Source organism: Bos indicus, chromosome 5, assembly GCF_029378745.1.
Source record: "Bos indicus isolate NIAB-ARS_2022 breed Sahiwal x Tharparkar chromosome 5, NIAB-ARS_B.indTharparkar_mat_pri_1.0, whole genome shotgun sequence".
Taxonomy (NCBI): Eukaryota; Metazoa; Chordata; class Mammalia; order Artiodactyla; family Bovidae; genus Bos; species Bos indicus.
This window is the reverse complement of record NC_091764.1, coordinates 9,279,255-9,301,985: the sequence shown is the minus strand read 5'-3', so window position 1 is coordinate 9,301,985 and position 22,731 is coordinate 9,279,255. Positions and strand designations below refer to the sequence as shown.

At 38.7% G+C, this 22,731-nt stretch overlaps 1 protein-coding gene and 1 non-coding gene across 2 annotated transcripts in view; both read left to right on the top strand.

Moving 5' to 3' along the window:
• The window catches only part of PAWR (pro-apoptotic WT1 regulator), a 128,091-nt gene that overhangs the window by 88,845 nt on the left and 16,515 nt on the right, over positions 1 to 22,731 (top strand). Inside the window, exon 4 of the mRNA XM_070788848.1 lies at positions 4,082 to 4,116. Coding sequence (XP_070644949.1) covers positions 4,082 to 4,116 — 35 coding nt within the window. The remainder of the gene's footprint in view (positions 1 to 4,081; positions 4,117 to 22,731) is intronic.
• On the top strand, positions 11,763 to 11,898 carry LOC139183349 (small nucleolar RNA SNORA5). The gene has a single exon (XR_011566944.1). It is a non-coding gene; the product is annotated as a small nucleolar RNA SNORA5 (small nucleolar RNA).

The following is a 22,731-nucleotide window of genomic DNA, read 5'->3' as shown; positions in this document are numbered from 1 at the left end:
AAGCATTTTCCTCCTCAAAATTGTAAGGGACTGTTCAGTTCTGTTGCTCAGTCGTGTCCGACTCTGCGACCCCATGAATTGCAGCACACCAGGCCTCCCTGTCCATCACCAACTCCCGGAGTTCACCCAGACTCACGTCCATTGAGTCAGTGATACCATGCAGCCATCTCATCCTCTGTCATCCCCTTCTCCTCCTGCCCCCAATCCCTCCCAGCATCAGAGTCTTTTCCAGTGAGTCAACTCTTCTCATGAGGTGGCCAAAGTACTGGAGTTTCAGCTTTAGCATCATTCCTTCCAAAGAAATCCCAGGGCTGATCTCCTTCAGAATGGACTGGTTGGATCTCCTTGCAGTCCAAGGAGACTCTTGAGAGTCTTCAACACCACAGTTCAAAAGCATCAATTCTTCAGCGCTCAGCCTTCTTCACAGTCCAACTCTCAAATCCATACATGACCACAGGAAAAACCATAGCCTTGACTAGACGAAGCTTTGTTGGCAAAGTAATGTCTCTGCTTTTGAATATGCTATCTAGGTTGGTCATAACTTTCCTTCTAAGGAGTAAATGTCACTGCACTATAGGTGTTGAATTTTTTTTCCCTTCTAATATTTCAGTTTTGTCTTTTTGTCAGGGTGTAAAGATGGCTTTAAACTCCCATCTCCTACATATCAGTTTTGAATACACTTGAGAAGCAGGCTGCCACCCCTCCCAATCTCTGCTGACACTAATGTAGTCTGTCTGATTTGAGGAACATTTGGTTGTTAAGCAATGAAATTTGGTACCAGAGTCACTGTGAAATAATATTTAGCTACAAAATGTATAATCTAATAAAAACAGTTTTCAAATCTGGCCAGTAAGCAATAAGCTGAGGAGTGTTGGTCTGCTTTAGAATCTTAACTTGAATATAAGTTATATAGAAATAGACTTAAATCTGATGGTTAACATATCTTGGACTTGAGCATGGAGTGGTTTGGTCAAGTATGTCTGAGTTTATAATTTTATCAGTTGTACCAGACGAGTTGTACAGAAAATACTGTAAAACTTGAGATATGTTTTAAGTGACTGTGTGCTCAGTCGCTCAAATATGTCTGACTCTTTGCAATCCCATGGACTATAGCCCGCCAGGCTCTGCTGCCCATGGAATTTTTCCAGGCAAGAATAATGAAATGGATTGCCATTTCCTACTCCAGAGGATCTTCCCTACCCAGGGATTGAACCTGCATCTCCTGCATTGGCAGGCGGATTCTTTACCACTGTGCCACCTGGGAAGTGCCTTTTAAGTGACTAGTTGTTTTTTAAAAAGCTGTAAGAAATGTAAAACATTAGTAACATACAACTTCTTCTTATTAATAGTACACTTCAATGGTGCTTTTAAGTCATTTATAGGTAGGTCAGTGTAACAGTAGTATCATGCTACTTACTGTAGTGCAGTGTTGCTAAAAACATCCTGCATTTCACATTTCTGTACAGATTAAAATTCTAATCTAAATGTGTATTAGTCTCTAGTTCTACCATGTAAGGGGAAAATGCCTACATGAAGCCTCAAATATTTTTTATTGCCAGGTTTCCATACCATTACAGTCAATATATCAGCTACATACAAATCCGTAAATGTAACAGAGGCTCTTATCATTTAGCAGTTATGCTAATTTCATTGCACTAAGAAGTAGTCTGGATAATCAGGCTATGTCATTTTTTGAAATATTTCAGTTATAACCCAAATCAGAGAGGTGTTTATGTTTTGGACCTTACTGTGTCATTAGCATCTTTTCTAGTGCATATTTAATTTAGATGGACATCCTTTAAGGTCTGTGCCTAAAGTTTTAGTTCATATATAATAAGATTAGGGAATATTATGAAAGAAAACCTTGATAAAATATCAATTGGAATACTGCTTATAAAACTTAAGGGGAAAAGTTGCATTTGAAATCATTACTTTGAGTGCATACACATAACTTTAGTATTTCTTTCTGCTTTATCTAAATACTAGGATTAAACATTTTAATCTAGTTACTGTGGTTTAAAAAATAGTTTTAAAAAACTAGATTTTATAAAGTATATTCTTTCTTATTCACTTAGAGCTATCATATTTTTGTAAATAGGAGCTCTGTTTTACATGTTTGGTGTTAGAGTACAAAGATTCATCTGTCTTATCTTTAGGGTCTCATAGTTTAATGACAGGTAGATAAGAAACTGTTTAAAGTTGACTTGCTAGGCTTTTGTTATTGTCCCTGCTATGAGATCAGTTGGTGCCCAGAGGAGGGTAAAATGTCTTTGAACCAACTGTCGGACCAAGGCTCCTCCAGGGGTGATCCTATTAAAGGGCCAGGCCCACACACATGGGCACTTCTTGTATCGTATCACCTGGTTACTTTCGAAAACTTTTTAATTCCAAGGTGGTGCTTTTTCTATAACTGTAGATTACCAGGGAAGTTATTTCTATAGGTTGTCAATATATATTTATTGCATACTGTTTATACTGAGGTTTTGGGGGAGAAAGAAAGGTGAGAGACCCCTGCTGCCCCTTTATCGCATTCCTTAAAAATGCCGTAAAGTCATATTTAAATAAGCGATGTAGGCTGTTGTGGTGTGTGCTGTGTGTGCTCAGTCGTGTCTAACTCTCTGTGACTCCATGGACTGGAGCCCACTAGGCTCCTCTGTCCATGGAATTTCCCAGGCAAGAATACTGGAGTGGGATGCCATTTGCTAGTAGGCTGCAGTAATGGGACTTTATTGATTTGGAGGAATTAAGTCAGATTTATTAAAGTTCTGCTCAGAAAATTCAGTAAATATTCTTCCACATCCTAGGTTTTTTTAAAAAAAAAAACCTTCACTGTTAATTTTAAATTATTCACCTGTTGTAAAAGAGTTTTGCTAATTGTTTTTATCACTTCTATCATTTAATCCTCACAACAACCTGGTAAAGTAGACATTGTTTTTATTCCTATTTTAGAGATGAAGAAACTGAGACTAATGGAAGTTAAATAACTTACCACAGTCTCACAGCTACTGGGTAGCCTGTCTGGTTGGAACTTGAATCTAAGTCTTAGTCATAACTGTATGACTTTTCTATCTTGTTTTTCCACATTGATACATTCTTTACCATGTAGTATTTGCTGTTTTAGGCTGGAATCTGATCATCTTCTGGGCTTCCCTAGTGGCTCACATGGTAAAGAATCTGCCTGCAATGCAGGAGATCAGGATTTGATCCCTGGGTCTGGAAGATGTCCTGGAGAAGGGAATGCCTACCCACTCCAGTATTCTTGCCTGGAAATTCCATGGACAGAGGAATCTGGTTGGCTGCAGTCCATGGGCTTGCAGAGTCAAAGACTTACTTATTTAAAAAATTAAAAAAAAAAAAATTATAGGAGTATAGTTGATTTGTAATCTGTTAATTAAGACTTATCATTTAGTTTTGACTATGTGTTAGTTGCTCAGTCGTGTCCATCTCTTTGCTACCCCATGGATTGTAGTCCCCCAGGCTCCTCCATCAATTTGATTTTCCATGGGGTTGTGAAAGAGTCCATGGGGTTGTGAAAGAGTCGGGCATGACTTAGCAACTAAATAGCAATAACAATAGTTTTCTCACCCCAGTGCTTAATATTAACTTACAGCTATCTTTTTTGGGGGGAGGTCTAGCTTAGAATCAGCATAAAAAATATTTTCTCACCTTTTATTTTTAGCTATTTTAAAAATAAGCATTAATCATTATACGTCTGTGGTGAATTGTACCCCTCCCTCCTTTTTTTTTAAACTGAGGGCATAGAAAACACTAGAAGGGGGATATGTTGTGTTTTTTAATGCTCGACTTCCAAAAAGGTTTAGATTGGTTGATGAATGATAACCCTTTAAAATATTTTTCTAAGCTTTTAAAATGTTTCCAAATTAAAGATATAATCTTTAAACAGTGATTGGTTTTGTCTGAAAAATCAAATGTAGGATATTGTTTTGTTTGATTGGCAATGTGAATTTTTAAAAGTAATGGTAATTGTTCCAACATTCTCTATCAATTGTTTTATATAACCTGGAATTGTGTGTGCTTTTACACATACCCAAACTGATATGTTGTTATTTTTACTTTACAGGAGCCATCTAGAACAGTTTCAGGCAGATACAAAAGGTAAGAATCCTTAAGTTAAGACTAAGAACATATTGTAGACATATGTGTAATGTCAGAAACTTTAATTGTCCTCTTAAAAAGAAACTGCATTGTAGGCAGACCACAACTTATTCTCACATACTCTGCAGTCTGAAAACTGCACACAGCATGGATTTGTAAAGGTTTGATGAACTTAGCAAAAGAAACAGAGTCATTTTCACTTGTGTATTTAAACACTGAAAAGATAAGTATAAACCCTGTACTAGTCAGCTTGGAATGCCATAACAAAATGCTGTAGACAGGATAGCTAAAATAGAAATTTATTTTCTCACAGTTCTGGAGGCTGTGAAGTCCAAAATCAGTCAGAGTGCCAGCATGGTCTGGTTCTCATGAGGGTTCTCTTCCTGACTCTCAGAGAACTGCCTGCTCACTGTGACCTCATGTGATGGAGAGAGTGGGTAATTTGGTCCGATTCTGTTGGTGAAGGCCTGCCTGCCAGTTGCAGACTTAACAGCTCGCCACTGTGTCCTCACGTAGTGGAAGGGGCTAGAGAGCTCTGCGGTGGCAGTGCTCTTATACACGTGCAGAAGGGCTCCAACTTTGTGACCTAGGCACCTCCCGCAGCCTCACCTCCCAGTGCCCTTACGTTGGACATTAGGGTTTCAGAATAAGAATTTGGAGGGACGCAAGCATTCAAACCATAGCAAGTCCATAGTACCACCTATTCACAATTAAATAATGCTTTTTACCAGAAAATGTGTTTGAGTGTATGTGCTTATGTATAGGAGGAAGAATGTTTGAGTGTGTGTGCTTATGTATAGGAGGAAGATCAGAATTAAGTATGAGAAGTTGTTTAACAGAGATGGCTGAAGTAGTGGTGTCCTTCCCTGTTGAAGCCATAAAGTTGCAGAAGATGTGGTCATCATGCTTGTGCTAATAATTATAGTATAATGGTAAATCTTATCAAGTCTTATAATGTCCAGGGTACTTTATGGAGATCTCATTCAATTCTTGCAACAGTTATCTTATAAAGAAGGTACTGTTGGTAAAATATTTACTTTTACTTTGTAGGTGAGGGAAATGAGACAAAGAGGTAGAATGATTTCACTGTGGTTACAGAACTAGTCAGTATGAGTCCAGATTTGAACTCAGGCAACCTGACTCCAGAACCCACATGCCTGTGCAAGACCATCTACTTAGATTTATATGTATAAAACCTCTGTTTTCCTCTGTTTTATGTTAAGTTTAAAATATATGGTTAAAAGTTGTGGTTGTTATAGTGTATATAAATAAAATATTGATTAAGAAGAGCTGTTATTTTATTATTGTTATTAAATAGAAAAGATTTAAATGTTTACTAATAAAACAATGTTTAAGAAGGCTAAGGTTATCAAGGACTAAGTAAATCTGACATGTTTGCCACTGCTGCTGCTTTTTATTTTAATTTCTGAGTAATTTTGATATAGGTATAATGAAACCTGTGATTCCTTTCAACTTCTAACATGTAAGCATTGTTTGGTAATTTTTACTTAGCATGACTAGTTTAAACTGGAAAGAATCTTTTTTTGTTTACTAGCAAGCATTGTCAATCAAAAAGCTTTGATTTGGCCCATTTGCAGGCCACATTCTCAAACCAAAGTATTTTTATCAGTTTTTGTTTTGGGAAATAAAAATGAACTTCAGTAACTTACCACATTTGTTGTATCATTCATACACATTTAGTTCTTAAGTCAGTTCAGTTCAGTTCAGTCACTCAGTCATGTCCGACTCTTTGCGACCCCATGAATCGCAGCACGCCAGGCCTCCCTATCCACCAACTCCCGGAGTTCACTCAGACTCATGTCCATCGAGTCAGTGATGCCATCCAGCCATCTCATCCTCTGTTGTCCCCTTCGCCTCCTGCCCTCAGTCCTTCCCAGCATCAGAGTCTTTTCCAATGAGTCAACTCTTCGCATGATACACCTTAAATTATAATTGGCACTTTTCAGATTTGCATTCTTTACTTAGGGTCATTAGGGGAATAATTTCCTTACAGATCTTCATCAAAAGCTTTATCATTGATCATTTATTTACCATTTATCATTGTGTTAAATCAGGAAGACAATTGATTTCACAGGGTGTATGTTTTTATTTTTAAGCTTTTTAGACCATTATTTTACTTGTGACCTGTTCGTACACTTGTTGCTTCTTTTATTTTCATAGCCTAGAACATGTGGTTTGTTACGTTTCAACTCTTAAAGGTTTAGCTATGTTTAGTACTAGTAAAAAAGTTTTTTTAAGTTACTAATTATTATTCACAAACTCATTGCGACTCAGACACAAGATAAAAAACAAACAAAATCTAGATCTGAACTTATCAATGCCTTATCTAGAGGAATTTGTTGTATTGTATATCAACAGTTAATTACATTCATTAACCTGTCAACAAGTTGCAACAAAGATTGGAGAATGTATATTTCTTGGAGAGGGTGTCTGCTGATTAATGGGGATGAAAAAAAGGAGGAATGGGCTAAAGGATGGATATTTGGCATTATATGTTAGAAAATATTTTCAGTAAACCAAATAACTTACACATATGGCTACACAAACTTAAAAAGTCATCAGAGGATATAGCCATCCACAAGATCAGTTTGTGTGTTCTTATAAATTATGAATTAAATATTAATTTTTTATTACAGTTATCAAGGATGCATTGAATTTGTTAAGCAGTGACTCTATGTAAATGAGAAGAGTAAATGACTCTTCTCATTTATGTAGAACATTTCTTAAATATTCACTGAACTCCTTTTTATAAAGCATGTTTAAATGGGGCTTCCCTGGTGATCTAGTGGTTGAGGCTTTGCGCTCCCAGTGCAGGTCCGATCCCTGATCAGGGAACTAGATCCCACGTGCCACAACTAAGAGTTTGTATGCTGCAGCTAAAGGCTCCGCATGCCACAGCAGAGGGTGCAGATCCCTGTGTGCTGCAAGTAAAACCCGACACAGCCAAGGACATAAATATTGTTTTAAAAAAAACAACTATGTTTCAATAACTTTGGAAAATTATTTGGGGGTGGGGGTCATAAAGTTTCTGAAACTTAAGGTTTAGGAAGGGTGGACCAGTGGTCATGTATTTGTGGGGGTTTTTTCTCCCCAATGTGTAATTTTCATAATAGAATGTTTCCTTAGTTAAGTTTATAGTTATCTCTTTAAGGTAATTTACTGTATTTAACATATAAGAAAAGAACATGTATGATAGCCCCTAACAGAAAAACTGAAATTTGTAACAATGAAATAGCATATATGCTGTAATATATTAATGTAAAGTTACAATATGGACATTAAACTGATGTTGTAGAAAACATTACCTATAAGAATTAATAATTATTGGAAAATTATTACCTATTTATATTAAACAAGTGGAGGGAGAGCATATAACAAAGGGTATGATAATAAAACAGTGTCTCATATAAAGTGTTCTAAACTTGAACTCTATTGACAAGCTGCTAAATTTCTATGTAAAAGAATATCATGCTTATTTCGGAGAAGAGCTATATTTTTCACCAGATTTTCAAAGGGATCTGCAATCCAAAAAGGTTATGAACTACTAATAATTGATACATTATGGAATTGTGGCTCAGCTGGTAAAGAATCCACCTGCAATACAGGAGACCTGGGTTCGATCCCTTGGTTGGGAAGATCCCCTGGAGAAGGGAAAGGCTACCCACTCCGGTAGTCTGACCTGGAGAATTCCATGGACTGTATAGTTCATGGGGTTGCAAAGAGTTGGACACAACTGAGCGACTTTCACTTTCATAACATCTGTTGTCTCTGGGTTATTGGGGTTACTGGAGAGATTGATCATGTTATCTGTTTCCCACAGTGAATGTGTACCATAACTCTAATAGAGTCTGAGAAATGACTTTTGTATTCAATTGTTGCTCTGTTTATGTGTGTGTGTTTAAAGGGAGAGAGAAAGCCTACCCATCGGGTGGGGCTATTTGGGACAGGGACTGCAGTGGTGGAGTACAGTCAGGCAGAGAGCATATTGAGAATGCAGAGGTCAGGCTGGTGCTTGTTGGTTATTTAATTAAGGATCTTACAGTTTATCCAGTACTCCTGAATATTTGATATCCTTTCTAAAAGGAGGATTTTACTCAGGAGTCTTGTGTTACTTCTAATTGTGAAACTTTAAAGTATCTTATTTTATTGTTGGCCCACACAAGGGCCAACAAGTTCCAAAGCAAGATATACCATGCAATTCTCTAGCAACATAGGAACACAGCCCTGAGCTCCAATATACAGGCTGTCCAAAGTTACTACAAAACCATAGACATCGCATAACTCATTACTGGACACTTCATTGCACTCCAGAGAGAAGAAATCCAGCTCCACCCACCAGAACACCGACACAAGCTTCCCTAACCAAGAAACCTTGACAAGCCACCTGTACAAACCCACCCACAGTGAGGAAACTCCACAATAAAGAGAACTCCACAAACTGCCAGAATACAGAAAGGACACCCCAAACTCAGCAATATAAACAAGATGAAGAGACAGAGGAATATTCAGCAGGTAAAGGAACAGGATAAATGCCCACCAAACCAAACAAAAGAGGAAGAGATAGGGAATCTACCTGATAAAGAATTCCAAATAATGATAGTGAAAATGATCTAAAATCTTGAAATCAAAATGGAATCACAGATAAATAGCCTGGAGACAAAGATTGAGAAGATGCAGGAAAGGTTTAATAAGGACCTAGAAGAAATAAAAAAGAGTCAATATATAATGAATAATGCAATAAATGAGATCAAAATCACTCTGGAGGCAACAAATAGTAGAATAACAGAGGCAGAAGATAGGATTAGTGAATTAGAAGATAGAATGGTAGAAATAAATGAATCAGAGAGGAAAAAAGAAAAACGAATTAAAAGAAATGAGGACAATCTCAGAGACCTCCAGGACAATATTAAACGCTCCAACATTCGAATCATAGGAGTCCCAGAAGAAGAAGACAAAAAGAAAGACCATGAGAAAATACTTGAGGAAATAATAGTTGAAAACTTCCCTAAAATGGGGAAGGAAATAATCACCCAAGTCCAAGAAACCCAGAGAGTCCCAAACAGGATAAACCCAAGGCGAAACACCCCAAGACACATATTAATCAAATTAACAAAGATCAAACACAAAGAACAAATATTAAAAGCAGCAGGGGAAAACAACAAATATCACACAAAGGGATTCCCATAAGGATAACAGCTGATCTTTCAATAGAAACTCTTCAGGCCAGGAGGGAATGGCAAGACACACTTAAAGTGATGAAAGAAAATAACCTACAGCCCAGATTACTGTACCCAGCAAGAATCTCATTCAAATATGAAGGAGAGATTAAAATATTGTATTTTAGTGTAAAATTCCTCTAGTTGTAATCTCATGGTGCTGCCAGTCTTGTCCTCATGGTAGTTGTAGAATAACAGTGTTTATCCCCCAACACAACACCTTCTATTCTTCCCACAGAAGATATAAAAATTCCCAGAGGGAGAAAATTTTCAGTAAACAGTGGTGTTTATCCTTGATAATACTGTTTATTCTTTTTCCTTTTCTGAACATTTCAGTTAATAACTTTGTAACTAAGGGCAGAAGAGGATTCTTTTTGGAGGTGTATTAGTTAGAGATTTGTGTTAACATTCCTGAGTAGAACGTTGCAATCTTTTTGGAGTTAATAAAACAATCTTTTATTCTGGGTATTGTGCACTGTACATATCTAGCCCTGAAAATCGGTTAAAACATTTCTGTTTTTAAAATAAACAGAGCTAAATTTGGCAATAAGAGCTAGTAACACAATTATTCACAATTATGACAGTATTCTTTACAAACATAATACATAGTAGGGATAAATGACTGATTTTTTTTTTCAGTAATATTATTTTGAATTTGTATATTATCATTTGTATAAAGCAGTAATAAGGATTTTTAATTAATAGGTTAAACTTCTTGAAATCTTATTTTAAGCTTGTATGTACATCAAGCAAATACAAACATATTAGGGTATATCCACATGTTTAGGTTTTTATTTGTAGTTGTCAGCATTGTAGTTTGTATTTGAATAATCATGTGGTTGATGCAGGTGTGTGGACTTTTTTTAAGTGAAAAGAGGCCTTTAAAAGGATTCTAGTTCTCTTTTATATATGCTGCAACTTAGGTGATAACCTTACTCTCTTGATTTTCTTTCTACCGCTCTGCTGGTATTTCCCAGTTTTATTTGTATTTCTTCCTTTCCTGTACTTATTCTTTATGTGTTGGTGTTACTCAGCACTTTGTCTTATTATTTTTGTTCTGTTTATTTGTACTAGAATTTATTTTCACACTGATGACTTCAGTTATTATATTTACCTATGCTGATGATTCCAAATCATTAGCTCCATTCCTATATAACCGACAACTTTAAAATACCTGTTTTTAGATATCATAGAAGCATCTTAAACTCAGCATGTTCAAAAGCAAACTTGTGAAGCTTAGATTTCAGTGAAAGTGAATGTGATGTTGCTCAGTTGTGTCCGACTCTTTGTGACCCTATGGACTGTAGCCTACTAGGCTCCTCTGTCCATGGGATTTTCCAGGCAAGAGTACTGGAGTGGGCTGCCATTTCCTTCTCCAGGGGATTTTCCTGACCCAGGGATCGAGCCCAGGTCTCCTGTGTTGCAGGCAGACGCTTCACCATCTGAACCATCAGGGAAGCCCTAGATTTCAGTTCAGTTCAGTTCAGTTCAGTTCAGTCGCTCAGTCGTGTCCGACTCTTTGCGACCCCATGAATTGCAGCACGCCAGGCCTCCCTGTCTATCCCCAACTCCCGGAGTTCACTCATACTCAGGTCCATCGAGTTGGTGATGCATGCCTCTCATCCTCTGTCGTTCCCTTTTCCTCCTGGCCCCAATCCCTCCCAGCATCAGGGTGTTTTCCACTGAGTCAGCTCTTTGCGTGAGGCGGCCAAAGTACTGGAGTTTCAGCTTTAGCATCAGTCCTTCCAAAGAAATCCCAGGGCTGATCTCCTTTAGAATGGACCAATTGGATCTCCTTGCAGTCTAAGGGACTCTCAAGAGTCTTCTCCAACACCACAGTTCAAAAGCATCACTTCTTCAGTGCTCAGCTTTCTTCACAGTCCAACTCTCACATCTATACATGACCACTGGAAAAACCATAGCCTTGACTAGACAGACCTTTGTTGGCAAAGTAATGTCTCTGCTTTTGAATATGCTATCTAGGTTGGTCATAACTTTCCTTCCAAGGAGTAAGCGTCTTTTAATTTCATGACTGCAGTCACCATCTGCAGTGATTTTGGAGCCCAAAAAAATAAAGTCTGACACTGTTTCCACTGTTTCCCCATCTATTTGCCATGAAGTGATGGGACCAGATGCCATGATCTTCATTTTCTGAATGTTGAGCTTTAAGCCAACTTTTTCACTCTCCTCTTTCACCTTCATCAAGAGGCTTTTTACTTTACTTTCTGCCATAAGGGTGGTGTCATCTACACATCTGAGGTTATTGATATTTCTCCCAGCAATCATAAAATCAGATGTGTTTTTACAAATTAGAAAAAATTATTTTGATGCTTTGGATTTTCAAGTGAAAATTTTAAAAACTCTGTGAGGCATCTCTTTCTGTTATAGCCATTAAAAATAAAAAATGCCCACAGTCAAGTCAAATTCAGCCCTGTTCCCGTGGTAGCAGGGGCTGGCCCGGATGACTGCCACAGCAAACTCTGCAGCTCATGGGCCCTGGGTCCCCTGCCCTGGGACCTGGGGATAAGTTTGGCTATGGACACAGTATGCCTGGTCTGGGGACTCGCTGGGGTGGGAGCAGAGGCAGGCCCTGCCCAGATGGGACATATGTTTAGTAAGCTCAGGCCTAGTTGCTATCTCGCAGGGCCTGCACTGTATGGGACCCCTGGCCCGCGGGCCATCAAGCTGACCCCTGCGGGAAAGAAAAATAAATAAATAAAAATAAAAAATGCATGCTCATCTTAGAACTGTACCTTCGAATCTTTATATTTCATAAGTTAAAATAAGTTCCTCAGAAGTAAAGAAGCATCTTCAAATTATACTTTCATTAAGAACATTATAGTCAATTTTTGTGAAAACAAAGAAAACTTACACCATAGTTAAAATGTACACTTAAAATTCTTTTCATCCCTTTATGTTCTACTTTTTGTGATACAGTAATAATATTTTAATAATACCATGTTCTAAATCATAGTATTTAATTTACATATATATTTGTATGATAAATTATATGAGTATATTATATATAATCACATATAATAGTATAAATCATAATATAAAATAGATAAATATACATACCAATGTGTATATAGTGAATAAATTTAGAAACCATTCATTGAAATTCTTCTCAAAATAGTTTTCAGTCTCCTGCTTGCTTTTCCAGTGTCATATCTTATCACTCCTATGTTTACATTTCATGCTGTAGCCATATTGGATTTTTCTGTTTCTCAATAGACCACATACTCTTTCATATTTGCACATTCTTATTCCTCTTTTAAGTCTTGAGTTTAAACATTCTTTTAATGCTGTTCAAAGTGTGGTCCTTGAACTGTTTGTTTCTAACCCATGACAAAGTAAGAATAAAACATAAAAGTAAATATTTAGAAGCCTGAATTTCATTTTGACATTGTTATCATCACACCCAGGTTCATGATAAGTGGACTCCTTTATGAACAGGATATTGACTAATTCAAGTACCATGGTACATATGTGTTTGTTGTTTTTTTTTTTAAACTTTTGCTCTAACTTTTTAGAGCAAAATTGAGGAAAAGGTACACAGGTTTCCCATCTAAACCTGTCCTCACACATGGATAGCTTCCTTCCTATAGGCAGGCGTATTTGTTACAGTTGATGAACTTACACTGACACATCGTAACCAAAGTCCCTAGTTTATGTGGTTCTCTCTTGGTGGTGTACCTTCTGTCAGATCAGATCAGATCAGATCAGTCGCTCAGTCGTGTCCGACTCTTTGCAACCCCATGAATTGCATCACGCCAGGCCTCCCTGTCCATCACCAACTCCCGGAGTTCACTCAGACTCACGTCCATCAAGTCAGTGAGGCCATCCGGCCATCTCATCCTCTGTCGTCCCCTTCTCCTCCTGCCCCCAATCCCTCCCAGCATCAGAGTCTTTTCCAATGAGTCAACTCTTCGCATGAGGTGGCCAAAGTACTGGAGTTTCAGCTTTAGCATCATTCCTTCCAAAGAAATCCCAGGGCTGATCTCCTTCAGAATGGACTGATTGGATCTCCTTGCAGTCCAAGGGACCCTCAAGAGTCTTCTCCAACACTACAGTTCAATAGCATCAATTCTTCAGCGCTCAGCCTTCTTCACAGTCCAACTCTCACATCCATACATGACCACAGGAAAAACCATAGCCTTGACTAGACGAACCTTTGTTGGCAAAGTAATGTCTCTGCTTTTGAATATTCTATCTAGGTTGGTCATAACTTTCCTTCCAAGGAGTAAGCGTCTTTTAATTTCATGGCTGCAGTCACCATCTGTAGTGATTTTGGAGCCCCAAAAAATAAAGTCTGACACTGTTTCCAGAAGTCGTGGGACCAGATGCCATGATCTTCGTTTTCTGAATGTTGAGCTTTAAGCCAACTTTTTCACTCTCCACTTTCACTTTCATCAAGAGGCTTTTGAGTTCCTCTTCACTTTCTGCCATAAGGGTGGTGTCATCTGCATATCTGAGGTGATTGATATTTCTCCAGCAATCTTGATTCCAGTTTGTGTTTCTTCGAGTCCAGCGTTTCTCATGATGTACTCTGCATAGAAGTTAAATAAGCAGGGTGACAGTATACAGCCTTGACGGACTGCTCTTCCTATTTGGAACCAGTCTGTTGTTCCCTGTCCAGTTCTAACTGTTGCTTCCTGACTTGTATACAGGTTTCTCAAGAGGCAGGTCAGGTGGTCTGATATTCCCATCTCTTTCAGAATTTTCCACAGTTTATTGTGATGCACACAGTCAAAGGCTTTGGCATAGTCAAGAAAGCAGAAATAGATGTTTTTCTGGAACTCTCTTGCTTTTTCGATGATTCAGCGGATGTTGGCAATTTGATCTCTGGTTCCTCTGCCTTTTCTAAAACCAGCTTGAACATCAGGAAGTTCACGGTTCACATATTGCTGAAGCCTGGCTTGGAGAATTTTGAGCATTACTTTACTAGTGTGTGAGATGAGTGCAATTGTGCAGTAGTTTGAGCATTCTTTGGCATTGCCTTTCTTTGGGATTGGAATGAAAACTGACCTTTTCCAGTCCTGTGGCCACTGCTGAGTTTTCCAAATTTTCTGGCATATTGAGTGCAGCACTTTCACAGCATCATCTTTCAGGATTTGGAATAGTTCAACTGGAATTCCATCACCTCCACTAGCTTTGTTCGTAGTGATGCTTTCTAAAGCCCACTTGACTTCACATTCTAGGATGTCTGGCTCTAGGTGAGTGATCACACCATCGTGATTATCTGGGTGGTGAAGATCTTTGTTGTACAGTTCTTCTGTGTATTCTTCCCACCTCTTCTTAGTATCTTCTGCTTCTGTTAGGTCCATACCATTTCTGTCCTTTATCGAGCCCATCTTTGCATGAAATGTTCCTTTGGTATCTCTGATTTTCTTGAAGAGATCCCTAGTCTTTCCTATTCTGTTGTTTTCCTCTATTTCTTTGCATTGATCGCTGAAGAAGCCTTTCTTATCTCTTCTTACTATTCTTTGGAACTCTGCATTCAGATGTTTATATCTTTCCTTTTCTCCTTTGCTTTTCACTTCTCTTCTTTTCACAGCTATTTGTAAGGCCTCCCCAGACAGCCATTTTGCTTTTTTGCATTTCTTTTCTATGGGAATAGTCTTGATCCCTGTCTCCTGTACAGTGTCACGAACCTCATTCCATAGTTCATCAGGTACTCTATCTATCAGATCTAGGCCCTTAAATCTATGTCTCACTTCCACTGTATAATCATAAGGGATTTGATTTAGGTCATACCTGAATGGTCTAGTGGTTTTCCCTACTTTGTTCAATTTAAGTCTGAATTTGGCAATAAGGAGTTCATGGTCTGAGCCACAGTCAGCTCCTGGTCTTGTTTTTGCTGACTGTATAGAGCTTCTCCATCTTTGGCTGCAAAGAATATAATCACTGATTTCAGTGTTGACCATCTGGTGATGTCCATGTATAGAGTCTGCTTTTGTGTTGTTGGAAGAGGGTGTTTGCTATGACCAGTGCATTTTCTTGGCAAAACTCTATTAGTCTTTGCCCTGCTTCATTCCGTATTCCAAGGCCAAATTTGCCTGTTACTCCAGGTGTTTCTTCCTACTTTTGCATTCCAGTCCCGTATAATGAAAAGGACATGTTTTTTGGGTGTTAGTTTTAAAAGGTCTTGTAGGTCTTCATAGAACCGTTCGACTTCAGCTTCTTCAGCGTTACTGGTTGGGGCATAGACTTGGATTACTGTGATACTGAATGGTTTGCCTTGTAAATGAACAGAGATCATTCTGTCGTTTTTGAGATTGCATCCAAGTACTGCATTTCGAACTCTTTTGTTGACCATGATGGCCACTCCATTTCTTCTGAGGGATTCCTGCCTGCAGTAGTAGATATAATGGTCATCTGAGTTAAATTCACCCATTCCAGTCCATTTCAGTTAGCTGATTCCTAGAATGTCGACATTCACTCTTGCCATCTCTTGTTTGACCACTTCCAATTTACCTTGATTCATGGACCTGACATTCCAGGTTCCTATGGAATATTGCTCTTTACAGCATCAGACCTTGCTTCTATCACTAGTTACATCCACAGCTAGGTATTGTTTTTGCTTCAGCTCCATCCCTTCATTCTTTCTGGAGTTATTTCTCCACTGATCTCCAGTAGCATATTGGGCACCTCCTGACCTGGGGAGTTCCTCTTTTAGTATCCTATCATTTTGCCTTTTCATACTGTTCATGGGGTTCTCAAGGCAAGAATACTAAAGTGGTTTGCCATTCCCTTCTCCAGTAGACCACATTCTGTCAAATCTCTTCACCATGACCTGCCCGTCTTGGGTTGCCCCACGGGCATGGCTTAGTTCATTGAGTTAGACAAGGCTGTGGTCCTAGTGTGATTAGATTGACTGTTTTCTGTGAGTATGGTTTCAGTGTGTTTGCCCTCTGATGCCCTCTTGCAACACCTACCGTCTTACTTGGGTTTCTCTTACCTTGGGCGTGGGGTATCTCTTCACGGCTGCTCCAGCAAAGCACAGCCATTGCTCCTTACCTTGGACGAGGGGTATCTCCTCACCCCTGCCCTTCTTGACCTTCAATGTGGGATAGCTCCTCTAGGCCCTCCTGCGCCCATGCAGCCACGGCTCCTTGGATGTGGGATTGGTCTTCCTGGCCACCACCCCTGGCCTCGGGCTTAGGGGCGTGGGGTAGCTCTTTCCGCCCATCGCTCCTGGCCTCGGGCTTAGGGGCATGGGGTAGCTCCTCCTGGCCGCCGGCCCTGACCTCGGACGTGGGGTAACTCCTCTTGTCACCACCCCTGACCTCAGACGCTGGGTATCTCCTCTCGGCCGCCTGCCTGACCTCGGACGCAGGGTAGCTCCTCTTGGCCATTCCTGCGCCATCGCAGTCTGGTGGTACTCTCGGCTGCTGCCCCTGACCTCAGACGTGGGGTGGCTCCTCTCGGCCGCGCTAATGTGTAATGCCATGTCTCCATCGCTATGTAAAATGATACTATGGTATGATACTGCGGTATCATTTTAGTTTCTGATCTTTTTATGCTCCATGTGCCTTTGCCACAGAGTCATATAATTGAAACCAAACAGTATATAGCCTTCTCAGCTTGGCTTCTTTCACTTAGTAATATACAATTTAAATTTCCTCCATATTGTTTCATGGTTTAATAGCCCATTTCTTTTTATGTGCTGAATAATATTCCATTTTCTGGATATACCACAGTTTATTTATCCACTTACTTATTAAAGGGCAGTGTGATTGCTCTCAAGTTTTGGCAGTTATAAATAAAGCTTCTGTAAACATCCATGCATAGGTTTGTGTGTAGACATATGTTTTCAGCTCCTTTAGATTAATACCAAGGAGCATGATCCATGGTAAGAGTATGTTTAGTTTTATAGGAAAACCACCAAAGTGTCTCAGAAGCAGCTGTACCAGTTTACATTCCAACCAGCAGTGAATAAGAGTTAATGTTGCTCTATATCCTCACCAGTGTTGATCCTGATTTTAGCCATTTTAATGTGTGTGTAGCAGTATCTGATTTTAATTTGCATTTCCCTGATTACAGATGATATGGAAAATCTTCCTATATGCTATTTCACCATCTGTATATCTTATTTTCTTATGAGGTGTCTATTAAGTTCTTTGGCTCATTTTTCAGTCTGGTGGTTTGTTATTGTTAAATTGTAGAATTATCTGTATATTTTGGATAATAGTTCTTTATCAGATATATCCTTTTGTAAATATTTTCTTCCAGGCTAGCTTGTCTTGTTCTTTTAACATTGTCTTTCACAGAGCAGAGATATTTAAAATTTTAATGAAGTTCAGCTATCAATCATGGCTTCCCAGGTGGCTCAGTGGTAAAGAATCTGCCTGCCAGTGCACGAGACGAAGGTTTGATCCCTGGGTCAGGAAGGTCTCCTGGAGAAGGAAAAGGCAACCCACTCCAGTATTCTTGCCTCGGAAATCCAATGGATAGAGGAGCCTGGTGGACTACAGTCCAAGGGGTTGCCAAAGAATCAGATACGACTTAGTGACTAAAGAGCAACAACTATCAACTATTTTTCATGGATTGTGCCTTTGATGTTTTACCTAAGAAGTCATCAGCATACCCAGAGTCTTCTGCATTTCTCCTATGTTAGTTGTCTTCTATGAGATTATATATTAATAGTTTTGCATTTTTCATTTAAGTCTTGATCCATTTTGAGTTAACTTTTGTTAAGGGTATGAGTTCTTTGTTTTATTTTTCATTGCATGCACATGTCCAGTTGTTTTCCATTTGTTGAAAAGACAGTTTTGTTCCATTATATTGCCTGTACCCCTTGTCAAAGAGTTGTGGCTTATTTATGTGAGTCTCTTTCTGCTTCTGTTGCTGTTCCATTGCTCTGTTTGTCTCTTCTTTTACCAGTACTGCACTGTCATGATTACTATAGCTTCAAACTAAGTCTTAAGTTGGGTGGTGTTAGCCCGCCAACTTTGTTAATTAATATTGTGTTGCCTATTCTGGATCTGGCCTCTCCATGTAAACTTTAGAATTAGTTTGTCAGTACCAAAAAATAGCTTGTTAGGATTTTTTTTTTTTTTTAGATTTTGAAACCAGTTTATTTAAGCTTCACAACAATGATGAAAAAGTAGAGACCAGTGGCAGTAGCAACAGATGGATGGTATAGGTGAGGGCTGAGCTTTAAGCCTTCCAGAATCACCAGGAATCAACTTTTATTTCCTATAAAGTTTCAACAGAAGAAACTTATACACCAAAAAACTCAGCTTCGAGAGATGTTCCCTTATGCAGAAATTCTGGAACCTCAGTAATGAAGATGGTTCCCACATTAATACCACAGGCTGAGTCTATTTTCCAGTGTTATGCATTTTCTTACTTTTTGTTTTTGAGTTAGTTTTCTGAGTTTAAGATTCACAGCAAAACTGCTAAGAAGGTACAGAAATTTGCCATATGCCCCTTGCCCACACAAATGTATACTGCTAAGTCGCTTCAGTCGTGTCCGACTCTGTAGACGGCAGCCCACCAGGCTCCCCCGTCCCTGGGATTCTCCAGGCAAGAACACTGGAGTAGGTTGCCATTTCCTTCTCCAGCTTGTTAGGATTTTGATTGGGCTTGCATTGAGCCAAGAGATCGATGGGAAATCAAAGTTGGGAAGAAGTGGCACGTACCAACATTGACTCTTCCTGTCCACTAACTGGTTTCTCCATTTACTTAGTTCTTCTTTGGTGTCTTTCATCAGTTTTTGTTCTTTTCCTCATATAGATGTTATACATTTTGTCAGATTTATACAGAAGTATCTCATTTTGTAGAGAGCTAATGTAAATGTGTTGTTTTAAATTTCAGATCTCACTTGTTCATTTCTAGTGTGTAGGAAAGGGATTGACTTTTGTGTATTAGCCTTATGTCTTGCAGACTAGCTATAATTACTTATTCATTTCAGGAATTTTTTTGTGTTGGTCCTTTCACATTTTCTCCATAGGTGATCATATCATCTGTGAACAAAGGCAGTTTTATCTCTTCCTTCCCCGTCTGTATACCTTTTATTTCCTTTTCTTATTGTATTACCTAGACTTCCAGTAAGATACTGAAAAGGAGTTGGTGAAGGGAGACATTCTTGCCTTGTTGATCATAGCAGGAAAGCTTTGAGTGTCTCACCACTAGGTATGATGTAGGTTTGTGTGTGTGTTTGTGTGTGTGTGTAGATATTCTTTATCAGGTTTAGGAAATTCCTTTCTGTGCTTAGTTGTATTTTTTTTTTTTTAATCATATATAGATGTTATAGGCTCCTCCGTCCTTGGGAGTTTCCAGGCATGAATACTGGAGTGGGTTGCCATTTCCTTCTCCAGGGGATCTTCCCGACCCAGGGATTGAACCTGGGTCTCCCGCATTGTAGGCATTGTAGGCAGATGCTTTACCGTCCAAGCTACCAGGGAAGCCATATAGATGTTAGATTTTGTCAAATGCTTTTTCTGTGTCTGTGTGACATGTGATCCTTCTTTAGCCTGTTACTGCAATAGATTACATAATTGTGTATATGTGTGTTTTTTTAAACAGAATCAGCCTTGAATAAATGCCATTTGATTTTTGGTGGATAATTTTTTTCTATACATTCTCAAATTCAATGTGCAAATATTTTGTTGAGGATTTTTGCATCAGTGTTCATGAGAGATCTTAATCTTTATTTTTTAGTTTTCTTATGGTATCTGTCTGATTTTGGTATTAGAGTAATGCTGGCCTCATAAATTAAAATGTATTCCTGCTATTTTTACTTCTGAAAGAGATTTTAGTAATCTGTATAATTTCTTCCTTAGATTTTGGATGGATTCACTAGTGAACCCATCTGGGCCTGATACTTTCTATTTTGCAAAGTTATTAATTATTGATTTAATTTCTTTAATACATACCAGCCTATTGAAATTATTTGTTTCTTGTGTGAATTTTGGCAGATTGTAGCTTCCAAGCAATTGATCTGTTTCATCGAGGTTATCAAATTTGTGGTCAGAGTATTACTTTATTATTATTTGCATGTCCATGGAATCTTCAGTGATATCCCTCTTTCATTTCTGTTGGTAGTCTGTGTCCTCTCTTTTTCTTAGCTTGGCTATAGGCCTGTTGGTTTTGTTGATATTTTTAAAGAAATAGTTACTGGTTCTTTGATTATTCTGTATTGGTTTCTTGTTTTCAGTTTCATTAATTTCTGCTCTAGTTCTTGTTATTCTTTTATCTGCTTATTTTGGATTTAAAATGCTCTTTCTTTCCTAGTTTCCTAGGGTAGAAACTTAGAGTATTGATTTTAGATCTGTCTTTTCTAATACATGCGTTCAGTGTACACGTTCCTTTCTAAGCACTACTTTCACTGCATTCCACAGATGATAAGTTGTAAATTTTTTTTTGTTTTGTTCAAAATACTTTAAAATTTCTCTTGAGATTTCTTCTTTGACCCATGTGTTATTTAGAAGTGCATTGTTTAATCTCCATGTTATTCGGGAGTTGTCCAGTTATCTTTCTGTTATTAGTTCTGGTCTAATTCCATTGTGCTCTAAGACCAGGCACAATATGATTTCTAATCTTTTAAATTTGTGATGGTGGGTTTTATGACCCAGAGTTTGGTTTATCTTGGTCATCTTGCAAGCTAGTAAAGAATGTATATTCTGCTATGCCTGTGTTATTTTTATGTTGCTGCTGCTGCTGCTAAGTCAGTTCAGTCATGTCTGACTCTGTGTGACCCCATAGATGGCAGCCTACCAGGCCTCCCCGTCCCTGGGATTCTCCAGGCAAGAACACTGGAGTGGGTTGCCATTTCCTTCTCCAACATTTTTATGTTTGTCATTTGTAAACCAAAATGTGTAAGAATTGAAGAAAATGTGAAGATATATTTACCTTAGAAATCTTGTGTTAAATTTAATCAGACATATTCTTGTTCCATAAATAAAACAATTAAGAAGTAGACATATACTTAAAATAAATAAGTAAAAGCTAAAAATCTTTTTTTATTCTTTTCAGTTTCTGCTTTTGTTAGTATTATCTAAATCTAAGAAGTAAATTTTACATTCTTTATTTTTAATCTTAATTTACTTAGGATAAAACAAACTTTATTAGACTTTTTAAAAGAAAAGATACATCTTTTTTGAATGTGACAGAAGTAGTAGACCAAAGTATGATAATGATGGAAGTAATTTCAAAGAGATACAGACCAAAAGAGTTTGTACTTGTTTTGTTGAGAAGAAGTATCCCTCCTATAGTGAGTTCAGTTTTTAGCCATTATTGATAGGGAGGTGCTAAAACCACCCTTATGGCAGAAAGTGAAGAGGAACTCAAAAGCCTCTTGATGAAAGTAAAAGAGGAGAGTGAAAAAGTTGGCTTAAAGCTCAACATTCAGAAAACGAAGATCATGGCATCTGGTCCCATCACTTCATGGGAAGTAGATGGGGAAACAGTGGAAACAGTGTCAGACTTTATTTTTTTGGGCTCCAAAATCACTGCAGATGGCGACTGCAGCCATGAAATTAAAAGATGCTTACTCCTCGGAAGAAAAGTTATGACCAACCTAGATAGCATATTGAAAAGCAAAGACAGTACTTTGCCAACAAAGGTCCGTCTAGTCAAGGCTATGGTTTTTCCTGTGGTCATGTACGGAGAAGGCAATGGCACCCCACTCCAGTACTCTTGCCTGGAGAATCCATGGATGGAGGAGCCTGGTTGGCTGCAGTCCATGGGGTTGCTAAGAGTCAGACACGACTGAGCGACTTCACTTTCACTTTTTACTTTCACGCATTGGAGAAGGAAATGGCAATCCACTCCACTGTTCTTGCCTGGAGAATCCCAGGGACAGGGAAGCCTGGTGGGCTGCCGTCTATGGGGTCGCACAGAGTCGGACACGACTGAAGCGACTTAGCAGCAGCAGCATGTATGGATGTGAGAGCTGGACTGTGAAGAAAACTGAGCGCCAAAGAATTGATGCTTTTGAACTGTGATGTTGAAGAAGACTCTTGAGAGTCCCTTGGACTGCAAGGCGATCCAACCAGTCCATTCTAAAGGAGATCAGCCATGGGATTTCTTTGGAAGGACTGATGCTAAAGCTGAAACTCCAGTACTTTGGCCACCTCATGCGAAGAGTTGACTCATTGGAAAAGACTCTGATGCTGGGAGGGATTGGGGGCAGGAGGAGAAGGGGACGACAGAGGGTGAGATGGCTGGATGGCATCACTGACTCGATGGACGTGAGTCTGAGTGAACTCCGGGAGTTGGTGATGGACAGGGAGGCCTGGCGTGCTGCAATTCATGGGGTCACAAAGAGTAGGACACAACTGAGCGACTGAACTGAACTGAACTGAAAACCATAGTGGGATTATTTGCAGTAATGTACTGGCTGCTGAAACAATAAAACCACCAAATTTAA